Source organism: Xiphophorus couchianus, chromosome 23 (assembly GCF_001444195.1).
Source record: "Xiphophorus couchianus chromosome 23, X_couchianus-1.0, whole genome shotgun sequence".
Taxonomy (NCBI): Eukaryota; Metazoa; Chordata; class Actinopteri; order Cyprinodontiformes; family Poeciliidae; genus Xiphophorus; species Xiphophorus couchianus.
This window is the reverse complement of record NC_040250.1, coordinates 23,995,319-24,010,575: the sequence shown is the minus strand read 5'-3', so window position 1 is coordinate 24,010,575 and position 15,257 is coordinate 23,995,319. Positions and strand designations below refer to the sequence as shown.

The window sequence follows — 15,257 nt, the reverse complement described above, 5'->3', positions numbered from 1 at the left end:
AAAATGGTTGTGGCAGAAAAATTCCCTTCTCTCCTTTGCTAAAAAATGATTTGGGGGTGTGAGGAAAAAAAAATCCCTTTTTGCCAAACAAAGCTACTTATTTTAGAATAGAAAGGTGACAATATTATTTTTCACAGAGATAAACCCAACTCTTATTATTTTGTGACCCAAAACATCAAATCTGAGGCTTTAGAAAACAAACAAAAAAATCAACAGCGACTCCTAAGAGGCTCCATGTCGCAGATGAAATGGGTGGTCTACAGTGTAAACAGCGACTGCAGCTTTAAATCACACCCGACTTGTCCAGCCATATTTTAATGACAGGGTTTTGGATGCGGGCTGTGTCGCATGCAGACATGTTTGTGCTCTCTTGACTCGAGGAGCTCAAGCAGAGAGCTCACTAAATGATCTACGCTGCATCACGCACGTGTGTCTGAGCCGTAAGCATGTGCGCGTGCTGCACCCTGAGACTGTATCCCAGCGTGAGAAAATCAATGCATCCGCTGTTACACGGCCCAGTCCATCAGAGCTCGTGCGCACGCGTCCTTTCTCACCGTTTCCGCCACTCATATCCCCCTCCCTGCCCCTCTCTCTACACACAACCCACCTTCCCTTCCACATTCTCTCTCTGCACGCAGTCTGGAATATTGATGTTCTCTTTAAGAGCCCTTCTTTCTGTCTGTGTCACAATCCATCCCATCTCCACACCGTTTCTAAGCCACACCGCCAAGACGGAATAAAAACAGCTCAGAACCCGGCTTTACAGCCGGTTTACACAATCGAGAGGCTGGGATGGCGCAGCTCCGCGTTTTCATCCCCTCCACATTATAATCAGGCAATATTCCCATCTAGTGTATGTCAGTTTGTATCATTTCGCGTCATTAATAAATCAGACGCTCTCACAATGAGCGATATATTACCCTCCCTCCTCGCGCCCTGATGTACTTCATTAAGGCAGGGAATCCACTGACACAAACTTTCTTTTTCTGGGCACTTCTGCTTTCATCTGCACCAGAGGAATCTCTCCGCGTGGGCGCGCACGTTCACGCGCGCGTGTGGCCATGTCTGCGAGCTCTCAAGAATGCGCGTCAGATCAAGAAATGGAAAGCCCCGGAGTTGGTGTGTGTGCGCGTGCGCACCCGGCTTGGGGTTGATTATCGTGGAGTGAGTGGCCATTAATGTAACACTAATTAGAAAAGCTTTTTACGTGATGAGGACTAAGAAGGGGGCTGCCGGTTGATCTCCGGAAAAGCTGCAGGAGAGCGATGGCGAGGAGAACATAAAACGCAGCATGTGTGGCTCGACAAGACAGTAGCCATAACGCAGTTGACACAACATGTCAATTAGTGTCTCGCGCGGCGGAGCGGGGCTGTCTCAGAAAGGTAAATTAAAATTCCCTTTCTTGGGATGCTGATTTTGGGCAGAGACCCAACGCATCAAACGAACAGCAAAACAGAAAAGAAGAAAGAAAGAAAAAAAAAAAAGATGTCGAAAAAGCCTGTTTTCCTGTGGCATTGATGTTGATATGAAAAAATAACACAGCAAAAAAAATAAATAAATAAATAAAATCCTGAACAAGTATACAAGAAGATTACTAGCTTCAAATCATTCCGCCAAGATTGTTTCATCTCTCCCCACTGTGCCATCACATCGGAAACAAGGAGAAAGTGATAACTATGCTCCTCCAATCAGCCTCCTCTGCGATCTTCATATCCCAACTGTAATGTTCTGTTTATTGCACTGTATCAAGTATAAAATAATTTATTTCTCAATAACAAGGAAACATTTACATCTTGGTCTCCAATCTTTTTTCTTTTTTTTTTCCCAGACAAGCCACAGACATTTGTTTTGTACAGTAGGAAGAAAAAGCAGCATTGAATTCACCAATGCTTTTCTCTCTACATCTATTTCTAAGAGGGGCTGTTGACATTGAATTCACACCAGATGCTAGTAGCAAAAATCCAAGCAGTCAACCCAGACAAAGAAATCAAAACAAATGAGTCCATAAATTAGGTTTTGTGGCTTACGGCGGAATGGCAGAGGGAGTAAGTACCGAAACGTAGGCTTGTCGCGATAGCAAATTTTTCTGGACGATAAATTGTTCCTGAAGTTATCGCAATAAATGATAACATTGTTGTTTTGAGACCATTTCTAATGGTCTCAAAACCATTAAAAATGGTAATGGCAAAAATAATAACGCAAGAACACGTTCTTAAACATCAGTAAACTTTACAATCTTATGAACATTTAACACTGGAACTGGAAGACATTTTAAATATTAGAAAATAAATAAATAAAGCGACAAATAAAATTAACTTTGATGTCTTTGTAAACAAAATTACCCTTCAAAAAAAACAAAGCACCAAACAGAAGACTTTTACCGTCCAGTTTTTGGTAGGAAGAGAGAAAAAAAACGATAAATCATGCCAATGGAAATTATTGAGTTTGTTTTAATTGATCATGCAATTAATTGATATATTGATTATTCTGACAGGCCTAATTGAACATGTTACAAAAAAAGTCTACAGAGTCAGGAGACCAGCTGAAACCTATCAGTATTCAGGAATCAACTTTCTTCAGTGCAACTTAGCACCTAATGGTTTAGTTCAAACTAATAGCCTATAAAAGGCTTTCTCATTAAAAATGTATCGTACAGGAAGCATTCCAAGACGAGACTAGCAAAGAGCTCTCTTAAGACATTTGCTGACATTATTGTTGAGAAACATATTGATGAGATTAGTTGCAAATATATCACTTGATAATTATCTGTTATTGGAAGATTGGAAAATTCATATCTGAACACCAACTGTAAAGTCTTTAAAAAATGCAAACATTTAAAAAAAAAAAAAAAATAAGCAATGCTAAGCCTGGTGGGGGCACAAGTATAGCCTTGTGGCCCGCCAGGCTTATAGTACAGTGGGGGAAACCCTGCACAGTTAATGGAACCCTCAACTGTTTCCAGAGAAAATCCAAATAAAATAGCAAAAATACTCACGTCAATCACCCAGGTTGAATCCAAGAGAGAAAAAAAAGTGAAAATCACAGGGTACAGAAATGACACCGGTTTCTACATATAGCAGGTCACACCTGATAAGGGATGTCAAATTGACGTTGGTAGAAATTTACAATATGTTTTGCCCATGCTACTTCACTTCATTTGATGTGAATTCTAGAATAGTTTATGGTCAAACTGTGTGTACATTGATTGGTTGACTTGTTCCCAGCATTTCTTTTTTGGGGGTAAATCTAATGCAAATGACCTCATTTGAAATATACTTAATGAGAAAATTATCTGCCATGTTGGATACTAATTTTCCTTGTTAAATGTTTTATGTAAAAAATAAAAAATAAATAAAAAAATAAAAAAAGTCCCTCCACTTCTCAATTATTTGCCTCTCCTCCCAGTTTAACTTTTGTTTCCCCTTCCACCATGAAACGCTCTCTCCCTCCTGCTCTCCACACCCCTTCCTCTCACCATCCTCCGCGGTGTAATCTTGGGGATTGTGTGGTCTCTCGGTGTGAGAGGTGATGGGTAGAGCGGGATGAGCGTGATAATCTGCCACACTGGATTACAGTCTAATCTCTAATCTCTTTGGCCCTCCTCTGCCAGGGGACCACCTCCACCGTGCCAATTTTATTAATCTGAGCTCCCATGCATCAGCGGCTTAACTCTGCCCATTTTGATTTACCCGGCTCTCATCAAGCGTGTAAAGCAATGAGAGTTGAAACAATAGAGCGCTTGTGACGCAACACTTCCAAGTGAAAGTCTGTGACCCTGGCGGGTTCTATAGGAGGATTTAGGGACCAATGAGAGTGTTAATCCTTAAAAATGTGAGGATTCATCAGGAGGAGTTGCTTCAGGGACGTCCCAGGTAGCCTGAATTGCAGAGTGCTGCAGTTCGGCTCCCCGCACGTGGGTTCCGGCTGCCTCTGATGTAATATCCATCAGAGTTAGACCAAGCATGAAGGGTTGCTATGCTTCGTCTGACTTGGTGACCTGAAAAACTCACAATTAATGTCCCATATCATGGGGTTAAATTGGGGCTAAGAATTCCTCTGGATAGATGGCAGAAGGCAGTGTGGAGACGAGCGATTTCTAGTCCTGCGCTCGGTAAGACGGCCACTGATTAATTACCTGCCTTTTTGGATATGGAATCAGTTCAGGGTTGATTTATTGCCTAATGTCTCCATGTTGAATGAGATCATTCAGTGTGCCGATTGCCTTTTAACAACAAAACAATGCCCTAATGACGCAGAAATGTACTGAAATTTGTACCGAGTGTATCGGTTTTTAGTATTTTGGTTTTTTTAAAGGGGCAGTGTTAAGTATTTTCTAGAGGCACAGAGCAATTTTACAGCACAATCAAGTAACTTTGTCACCTCCAGTTGTTGTGAAAATGCTACATATATCAAATATGAATTAAAAAAGAATCTGACTTTGTAATTTAACGCCTTGAATTTGGACATCTGTCTCTTTAAAAACTCTTTTTAACGCCCTGTCATGACAACACTCCTCTGTTAGCCTTTGAACAATGTTTTTACCCGCATTGCACTCAGAAGTAACTCGTATAACGAGGTCAGCTGATGTGCAGTTCCACCAGGTGTTTGCTGATTGCTGTGGGCTAGTCTGAAGGAGCCGAGTGGGGGAGCGGTGGCTGACGGCTACTCTGTAAGGCGGAAGCTCGGAAACTGCAGCTCTGAGGAGGAGCTGCGCCTCTAAGGTGGCGCTCGGTCCCACCGGGTGTTTTGTACAGCTGGTTGGTTGCCATGGAGATGAAAAGATTTCTCAAACATGCGTGAACGAATCAAAGCGACACTCCAGGCATGTTTTTGATAAGGTAATAACATTATAACTTTATGATGATGATGTGAAGCTAAAAAAAAGTTGATATTACATAATACTTCCCCTTTAGTTTAGTGAAATTTTCTTCTAAATTACTTTGACCCAATTAATAGCACCACTAAGAGTCCTTTAAAATAGTTGAAACCTAAGCCATTTTTTATTCACAATTTACTTTTTTAATTAACAGAAGCTTTTAGTAAACGAGTAATAGTTATTTATGACTTCCTGTTTTCTCGACCAAAGCAGAAGACATAGCGGCCTCTTTCTTTCAGCCTCTTTAATTGTCGAGGCTGGACAAGGACCCATATTATCATGCCACCAATCAAGGTAAAAATAATCCCAAAAGTTCATTGTTAAACTTTTAGACCCTGTCTACATCCCAAAGGTTGATTGGGAGTGACGCCCAGTAAAAAGCCTCAATTCCACCATTATAACCATAAACTTTACCTGGAATCAAGTGCTACGGCCAGAAGAGACTTACCCTGACAACAAACCTATTCACAGATTCATCTGCTGTTCGGAAACGAGTGTTGGTTGCATGGAGTCTCACCTCATAATTACTGTTAAGCACGGTGACGGATCTATGATCCCATGGGCCTGCTTCTCTTCCAATGGTGGAGAAACAATGGTGCTTTTGGCGCTTTTTAAAGGGGCAGTATTGTGTAAAATGAGCTTTAAATCATGTTATAATGTTATTCCATCATCAAAAACATACCTGGAGTGTTGCCTTGATTCTTTCATGCATGTTTGAGAAATCCTTGTGGTAGCCATTTTGTTTGCAAAAAAACTGTTGGTCTCACCGGGCAATGCCTTTTCCACGAAGCTCCTCCAGACTAGCAGCAGCAGCAGCGAGCAAACACCTGTTGGAACTGCACATTAGCATATGAACTACTTTCAGTGAAACGCTGGTGAAAACGTTGGCAAAGGGTTACTGAAAGCGGAGCGTAGGAATGAGCAGGTCCTCGGTCTTTCTTAAAAAGACCGAGGCCAATTTCAAGGCGTTAAATTGTGAAGTTAAATTTCTTTTATGTCATTTTTGTTGTACATACACAGCATTTGTTTAAGCACCGAAGACATAAGAGAGGCACTGGATGATCTAAAGCAGGGGTCTCAAACTCCAGTCCTCGAGGGCCGCAGACCTGCAGTATTTAGATGTGCCACAGGTACAAAACACTGGAATGAAATGACTTAATTACCTCCTCCTTGTGTAGATCAGTTCTCCAGAGCCTTAATGACCTAATTATTCTGTTCAGGTGTGGTGCAGCAGAGACACAACTAAAAGTTGCAGGACTGCGGCCCTCGAGGACTGGAGTTTAAGACCCCTGATCTAAAGAGACTGTCCAAAGTAAAATAGTGAAAGATTCCCTTCTCTGTATGCTCCAGCCTAGATGTTAGCTAAAACGTTAAGGGTTGTCCTGCTGGAAAACCGTATTGACTCTGACCCTCTTGAGACATACAGGCCCATATGGATTTATGTTTCTGATCATCCCCATAACCTTTTTCACAATGGCCAAAACACATGCGGCCTCCCCCAACATCTGCCTTTCTTGAGGGCAACGGGAGAGTGTTTTGTTGGCATTCAGTTACACGATAAATGACTGCAAAATTTATTAGCTCCGGCTCCAATCAGACCTGATTGGAACACAACGCTAGGGTACACATGCTAATTTTCAATGAGCCTGCCTTGCCCGGGAGGCTACAAAACTGTGTGTGTGTTTTTTTCCCCCCTTCTCCCCTTTTAATGAAACACAAATTAACTGACCTAACATCTCAGACGTCACTTTGAGCTCTAGCCCTCAAAGTGACAGCAACGACTCACAGAAAATAAACAGGACTGATTGATTTTCCCTTCTCTGCGAGGCAGCTGGCAGCTCGCTCTCAGTCCCGCTGCGTGAGGTGGAATTCCACGGCCCAGTCAAGATTAATAAACCCATCAAATTATCGCAGAAAGGCCTGACGAATCAGAAAAGGCGGCCCGACACGACCGGCGGGATGCTGTGTCGTGCCATCCCTTCATGTCGCCGTGTTCTACCAGCTTGTGTACTGGGAGGGCGTGGTACTGGTTGCTGGAGGTTTTCCAGTTCACGGTGTAGCCCTGACGGTGCTCAGGCTGCAGAAATTACTACAGGTGCTTGGAGAATATTGCTCTTAGTTTTTAGCTGGTACATCTGTGGATTTAAAAAGCACAAGTGTTTTTTTTTTTAGAAAAGAAAAAAAAATCTATTCATATGACGCAGCCATAAAATAGTATATTTTAATGGGATTTTAAGAGACAGGCTAACACAAAGTAGAGTACAATTGTGAAGTGGAAAGGAAAAATTCACATATAAATATTCGATAACTACTTTGTAGAATCCCCTTTTTTGATGCATTTGCAACTGCATGTATTTTTTGGTTAACTCTACCCAGTTTTGCTCAACTAGAGACGGGATTGTTTCTCCATCCTGACCAGATTCCACGTCCTGCAGGAGAAAAGCACCCACAGAGCATGACACTGCCACCGCCGTGTTTCTCCCCAGGTTTTGTGAGTTCAGGATGATGCGTAGTGTTAGCCGTTGCCCATTTTCATCAACTGAAAAGTTCAGTTTTGGCCTGAGCCCCTTTTACTCCATGCTTGTCCTGCTCCCCACGTTGTTTGAGGCAAATGGGGATTTTATTGATTTGTTTTAAAAACGACTGTCCCACCATTTCCATAACGACCTGATTTGTGGAGCTCACACAAAATATCAACAGATTTGCCCAGTTGGAGTTTGACAGGTTAATATTATATTTTGAGAAATTAAATCTGGCACATCATGCAAATTAAAGTAATATTTAATTGAGTAGAAATGAACCACTCATCGAGGAAGATTGATGGATTTGCTCTGTTAACTTTTGTTCTTAATTGTTTTTGTTTTGGCATGAGATGCTGTGAAGTTGAAGAGATTTTTTTTCTCCTATTTTTTTTTATTTTTTATTTTACCTTTCAGACAACACATGGCAACGATATGGTTGTTTTGTACAAGCGGATCCAGCAGCTCAAATAACACCTGGACTAAGACCTCCATTCCCAGAGGAGTCGACGGATTCAGAGCTGAAGAAGGAAGTTCAAACTGTCTCCTCCATCAATCATAATGGGGTTAGGATCATATTCCTGACTCCAGTGTCTTTCTGCCCAGCAATCTAACCACACAACCCAGACAGAGGCTTAAGGGGAACAGCAAAAACAAATGATAATGTCATCTAGGATACTTGAAATATTGTATCTGTTACTATGTGTGTAGAGTAAGCTATGTTTAAAAATATATAAATTTTCTTTATAAAACATGAGCGCAAGGAAAAAAATCTTTAATTATATATAAAAAAAATTGACATCTGACAGAAGGAAGCTGGAATTGAACCTACAACCACCTTCTGATCGCAAGACGAACACTCTACCCACTCAGCTCAGTTGGCCGAAGCTTGAAGTGCTCTCTGCCACCACAGGGCTGTAGATTAACTGAGTGAATTAGAAAATGGAACAATAATGACTTACTTAACCTGTGAACATGTGCTAATGTGCAATATAAACATGATCTGCAACTTTATTAGAGAAACATACAAGTGTCACGTTTTCCAGAAAAACTCCGTCCAAAAAGACACAGAATCAAGCTGACTTGCTACAGCAGTCCTGAAAGTACAGGTTACTATGGATACAATTTCATTTTGTTATTACTTGCACGGGGACCAGTGTTGAGTACAAACAACAGCAGAACACAACAACATTTATAGCCTTAGCTAATTTGCAAAATTTACAAATTCACAGCTATGCAAATGACAAAGACATACTGTACCAACACAGCCACCGTTTGGGCTTTTCATTTTTCAAACACCAGATCTGAATATACTTTGAAACTGTACTCTGCTCCAGTTTCCTCCGCAGTTGTCATAAGACCAAAAATGCCCCGTTTGGCACGCAATGAACCCTGGGAAGGATACGCTGTCCCCATTTTTGGAATGCGAGGAAAAGAAGGGCGTATTTGTTGGTCGCACTTGGAGCAGCCTTCGTTGCATCCCACGGACGTAATCTGCCTTCAAGTGCCACCTTCGAAGGATGCAGACGGCTCCTCAACTTGGACACACTTTGTGTCACCGAATGACCTTATTAAGTGAGACTGTCTCGCTAATTCGCACCCAATGAGTGCGTGGGTTCGGGTGGGTGTGCGTCTGTGAGCATGTTTGAGAGAGAGAAAGAGAGAGAGAGAGAGAAACCTCACCTCTGTCACCCGTGTATGTGTTTTCAGGGTTGAGCGCGTCCAGCAGGTGGACGGAACTCGTTGGTCGGAGTTTGCCGCGGTCTTCCTGTTGATGGTCCGCTGAACTCAGACCGTTTTCATACAGCTGGTTCTCACCGTTCCGCAGATGCCAGGTCAGGCCTAACAGGTGGACCGCTGCATACACACACACATACACACACAGAGCAAAAGCAAAAGAAAAAAAAAGTGTGTCAGCCACAGGGGGAAAAGAAAAGCAGAGATAAAGGATCATTATTCAAGGCATGCAGAGGGGTGTGTCTGAATCTCGTTTAATGCCCATCTTAGAGCACTCAGTCTCTTTACGCGCTTATTAGTGCCAGCGAGCGATGGACAATTAGCAAACGCACACAAACACCGACCGTGTCGCACACGGATTCAACTTGTGCGCCGATACTTGTGCGCACGTGACCACGGAATGCAGCAGAGGTGGGTAATTAAGGCAGATCTTCAGAGCCGGAGCCTAGGGCCGGTATTAAAGCGTTCACACAGTCTTTTATGCATGACTAATGATGCTTTGAAAGCTGCTGCCGATTCACAATCCATATGGGGCTTTTAAACAACAAAGGGTGAGGAGGATACAGGATTCCCCCCCCTCCCACTTGTAAAAGTGTTTACTAGGACAACAATCCTACATGCTGTCAAATAAGAAAAACCAACGCCGCGCCCATTAAAAGAAATTCATTAGCGTCCTGCAAGGCTATCCGTAAAAGCTGTCCGACCAATCTTGGGCTCCTTTGCGCCAGAGATTGTGCCTGAAAATTGCTTTAGTTTAGCACTTTGAAAGAATCTGTAAAGGTTATGTGCCTTTGCTGGTGGTGGGAAGAACAAAGCGAACGAAATACATCATTGCAGGTCTTTTTTTTTTTTTTTTTGCTCTCTCTTTCCTGACACATTTGCAACATCAAACAAAAGCAAAGACTCAAATCACAAAGTTGTGATGTGCTGGTGGCAGTCAGAGGATGGCTGCTGCATGCAGATCAAGGTGCAAAACTTCTAAAGACTTCAAACGTCTACCGCCGCCTGCCTGATGATTTGCCGACGCCCAGGAAACGGCGCCAGACGCCAGCTCGCCTCAAAATGGCTGTTCACAAAAAAAAAACAAATCCCAAATTATTTACAGTACAACCAACACAATCGCGTCGTCCCGTTACTGCGTCGGTCTTTGAAAGCGTGCAAAGCCTGGACACCTCTCTCTGCACACACGCACACGCACGCACTACCTCACCCACACTCAATCCCCCTGCTGATGAGGAATGCCTAATTAAACCTCCAGATAGTTCAAAGCCATTTGCAGTTGCTTTCCACTGAAACAGAGGAAAGCAAAAAAGAAGAAAAAAAAAGACGTGCTATTTTTTTTTCTTCTACAAAATACAGCAAATGAACGATGAGCTCCAAGAGCAGAGCATCACCAAAGCGTGGTAGACCCTGGAGGCAACCCCCCTCCATCATCCATTGGGATCGGCAGATCCCGCGTTTCGATGCCGCGACTTCCGAGTGGCTCACGCCACTTTGGGTTCAGCTATCTACTCGTCCACAATGAGAGCCCACAGTTCTTCTAAAAACCCTTCAGATCCCCGGTGAGTCTGTGGAAGTAAAACTCCAACCTCATCCTGGCCTTGATGTTAACCTTCCACAGAGCCACCGCATCAAGTTCAGGTCCAGCTTCCTGCATTTTGTCCCTTTGAGTTAAATAAATAGCCATCTTTGCTTCGTAAATTAAATCATTTAAAATCTGGGATTTAAAACTAGTGGTTCGACTGTAATGTACACCGTTGATAAAAACGGAATTGGTGAAAACCAAACCAAAGAGGTTAAATATGCTCATTAAAAAATTTTAAAAACCAACTTAACCGTACACAATCCATAAAAACATGAAACACACTCTCAGACAATTTGCAAAAAGGACACTCATTTAAAACCCCAGGACTGATGACCGATGAAAACGAGTTTGTTGTGATGGCGCCGTGAAGAATCCTCCACTGCAGGTCACCAGTCCGTTTTTTTATTGGCGGCTGGTATAAAGTTCTCCACTGAGGCACGGTGCTGTCACGGAGGTCCAGTCTTGCTCCACAGACCAACGGTTCTTCTAAAAGCCAATGCAGAGAATTTGATCTGCGCAGTTTAAAAAAAGCACAGGATTTAAAAACACTCTGATAAAACTGAGGCAACCCCTTTAACTTTAAAAGACTAAAATCAGTTAAAAACAGAGCAGCAGCTGGCCACATCCCTCCACACAGGAGATCCTGTCAGGAACTTCTGAAGAAACTGTAAATGAAATGTTGCTGTTCTGCTGGTCAGGTGGACAAGGCCCTGGCCCCCCTCCTCTCTTGACAAAAACAAAACAGACTGTGGCCCCCAATGTAGATCGTTCCAGAAGAAGTTGACCGTCTCTGATTGTATTTTTACAGGTAAACCAGATGGTGGGTCTAAAACGGAGAGCTTGCGCCACAGCGATAAGATTATTTAAAACCAGCACCCTGCCCCGGTATGACATTTGGGAGTGCAACCACTTCCACTTTGCCAACTTGTTTGTTATTTTTTGCTCGACGTTCTCCCAGTTTTTACTTACAATGTCTTTTCTGCCTAAAAACACACCAAGATATTTAAAACCATCTTTCTTCCATACAAGACCTGGAGGGAGAACTGGGAGCCCAGCAGACCACTCGCCGTCGGCCAGGGCTTCGCTCTTTCCCCAGTTCACCCTTGCAGCAGACAAGACAGAAAACTTTTCTGTGATCTGGGTTGAAATAGTGACATCTTGCTGATCTTTTATAAAAACAACAACATCGTCAGTGTAGGCAGATAAAACCATATTGTTCTTAAAACCAGGTAAGACCAAACCATAAACACTCGAGCGTATTTTCTGAAGGAGGGGTTCCAGGGAGAGTGAGTGGAGCATCCCTAAGAGCGCGCAGCTCTGTCTAACGCCTCTACACACCCTAAAAGGAGCACACAGGCTACCGTTGATCTTCAGCATACTCTCAATGTCACTGTACAGCACCTGGATCTTGGCAATAAGACCCTCGCTGAACCCAAACGCCCTCATGGTTTTCCAGAGGAAGCCGTGTTCAACGCGGTCAAAAGCCTTTTCATGATCCAGTGAAATCAAGCCAGTTTGTAAACATAATAAACCGGAGACCTCCAAAACGTCCCGAATTAGGTAGATGTTAACCATGGACCTGCTGGGGACGCAATAGGTCTGATCCCGGTGGATGACCTGCTCCATAGCTCTTCCCAGCCTCGTGGCCAGAACCTTGGACAGGATCTTGTAGTTGGTGCAGAGGAGGGACACAGGGCGCCAGTTCTTGATGTCCTGCAGGTTCCCCTTTCTTGGTAGCAAGGTGATGACTGCCCTGCAGCAAGACAAAGGGAGTGAACAGTGTGCAGACTCTCTTTGAAGACACCGAGGAGGTCTTGGGCCAGAATGTCCCAGTAGGCCTTGTAGAACTCCACAGTGAGCCGTCAATGCCTGGAGTCTTCTGGCCCTGCATGTTGAGGAGGGCTGTGTTTAGTTCCTGAAGCCCCAGGGGGCGCTCCAGCTCGGTGTTGGTCTCCTCGGAGACCTGGGGCAGTTCACTCCAGAACTCCCTGAACAGTTTCTCGTTCTCTTTGTATTCACTGTGGAACAGAGAACGGTAAAACTCCACAGCCCTCCTCCTGATCTGCCCTGGTTCACTCAGTTGCTGCTCTGTGTCCGACAGCAGAGAGTGGATCTGCTTCCTCTGCCCGTGTTTCCTCTCCAAGCCGAAGAAAAAGCCAGATGGAGCCTCCATCTCCGTGATGTTCTGGATCCGGGACCTGACCACTACGCCTTGGACTTTATTTTCCAGCAGGTTTGCTGAAACTAGCCTTTTAGATTTGAGAACTTCAATGTGCTCTTGATTTCCTGTGGATTCACTAAGTTGTTCTAATTCCACGATGTTCATCTCCAGATCTCTGATAGATCCGGTGATGTCACTGGTGACATTGAGAGTGTGCTGCTGACTCAGCAGTTTTATTTGAACTTTCCCATAGTCCCACCATTGTCTCAGACAGGTACAATCAGACTTCCTCTGTCTAAAACCAGTCCAACAATAACTTAAAATCTCTTTAAAACCTTGATCATAAGTTAAAACTGAGTTAAAATGCCAGTAAGCGCTTCTGGGTAAAATGTTTCTGATAAAAAGACCTAAAAGCAACGAGTGATCCGTAAAAGCCACCAGTAAAATCTGGCATGTTTTAAACACGTTAAAATGGTGTTTGAAACAATAAATACGATCAAGACGAGCTAAAGAGATTCAGTTTTCCTTAAAGTGGGACCATGTGTGCTGCCTGGAGCCTGCATGCATCCTCCTCCATACGTCCACCAGGCCGTGAGACCAGACCAGCTGTCGCAGAGCATGTTGGGCTGCTGGATGCGGCTCTGCATGATTACGGTCTAAAAACTCATTTTCAGTACAATTAAAATCCCCGCCTATAAAAACATAATCCTCAGACCCACAATCACCCAACCTTTCCCCAATTTCTTCAAAAAAACGCTTTTTCTCTGCATTGGTAATGGGAGCATAAATATGAATAAAAACCATGTTAAAACGATCAAACTTTGCTTTGACTAAAAGACTCGTCCCCTGAACGACGTGTTCCACTTCGGTAGAGTTTGGGCTGAAAGCCTTAGAGAACAGGAAGCCCACCCTGCACTCTGGGAGGACCGTAGCTTAAAAAATGACCTCCACTCTCTGACCCAGTCTGCTTCAGCTAAATGAGTTTCTTGTAGGTAAATGACATCAATTCTCTTTTGGTTCAATGTTTGATAAATCAAAGCACGTTTCTCAGCTTCCCTCGCCCCGTTAAGATTCAAAGATGCTACTTTAAAAGAATCCATATTGGGTAAAACCAACACACCAAAAACCTATAAAAATATTAAAGTGCTACTGTGCATCATTCTGATCAAAACTGTTTTCTGAAAATAATGTTTCTGTTAAAGAAACATTATTTTCTTTAACCTAAAAGCTTCCTGATCCGATAAACCTGATGCCTCTTTGTTCCTTTGATATCTTGCTGAGAAATAAAATGATCTTAAAGTAGGAAAATAACTTTTGATTTTTATTCCTCTAAATCCTTTAGTTTGCTGTAAAAATGTTCTGAAAGATTCTACAGGGCATCTTGGTTCTTTACTGCTAGTTTGAGACACAGAAACCTCACTGGTGTCAGAGAACCAGCTCTCAGCGTCGCTGCTGTCCGACAGCTCCTTCCTCTCTGCAGCCAGCTTGCTGATCTGCACAGCAGCCACCACATTCCTCCTTTTTCTTCGCCTCTTAATCGGGGCAGAAGCCTCCAACTCCATCACCTCCTCTGCCTCACCTGTCTCTCCCTCCATTCCAGCTCTAAAAACCGACTCAACACTGTTCTTTCCTGAACGTTCATTCTGTCCATCTACCTCCACCTCTCCTCTCCCTCCCTGATCTCCACACACTAAATGCTCTTCATCGCCCCTCACCCTCCTCCTGCTCTCCCTGCACACCATCTCTCTCCCCCACTTCACTTTCACCCTCACCCTCATTCACCCCATCACCACACAACACCGGGCTCTCATCCTTCCCCACACATCCACTCATTTTCAAAGTTTTCTCACTGTCCACTACTGAACCTTCATACCTTCTGCGGGCTCCTCACCAGGTGGGCCCCCACCTGCTCAGCAGCACCGGCCCGTGGCCCTCCTGACCACAACCCAAACACTTCATGTTAGAAGACGTAGCAAACAAGATTTAATCAAAATCATCTAATCTAACACGAAAGCGCAAATTAAGTTCCTCATCTCGTCGATTTAACAACATGAACAGTTGTCTCCTGTGAGAGACAACATGTTTCAACAAAGGTGATTTACACCCTGACAGAACTTTTTAAATTGGTGACACCACCTTCCCGTGCCGAGACAGCTCTTTAATCGAAAACTCGTCACTTATGAGCGGAGGCACGTTTGACAGTGTTACCTTAGTTGCAGGTAAAGTCAGCGACGAAACCTGCAGAAACAAACCATCCACAGAAACGCCCGCTTCCACCGACTGTTGAGCCTGCTCCACTTTCTCCACAAACAAAACGACAGCACCGCTCATTCAAGCTGCTGACTTGATGGACCCAGGTCCGATCACCTCCCCCCACAG

At 43.6% G+C, this 15,257-nt stretch overlaps 1 protein-coding gene across 1 annotated transcript in view; it reads right to left on the bottom strand.

Moving 5' to 3' along the window:
- tenm1 (teneurin transmembrane protein 1) overlaps positions 1-15,257 on the bottom strand; it is a 287,438-nt gene that overhangs the window by 139,098 nt on the left and 133,083 nt on the right. The window contains exon 6 of the mRNA XM_028009863.1: positions 9,079-9,252. Within this exon, the coding sequence (XP_027865664.1) occupies positions 9,079-9,252 (174 nt within the window). The remainder of the gene's footprint in view (positions 1-9,078; positions 9,253-15,257) is intronic.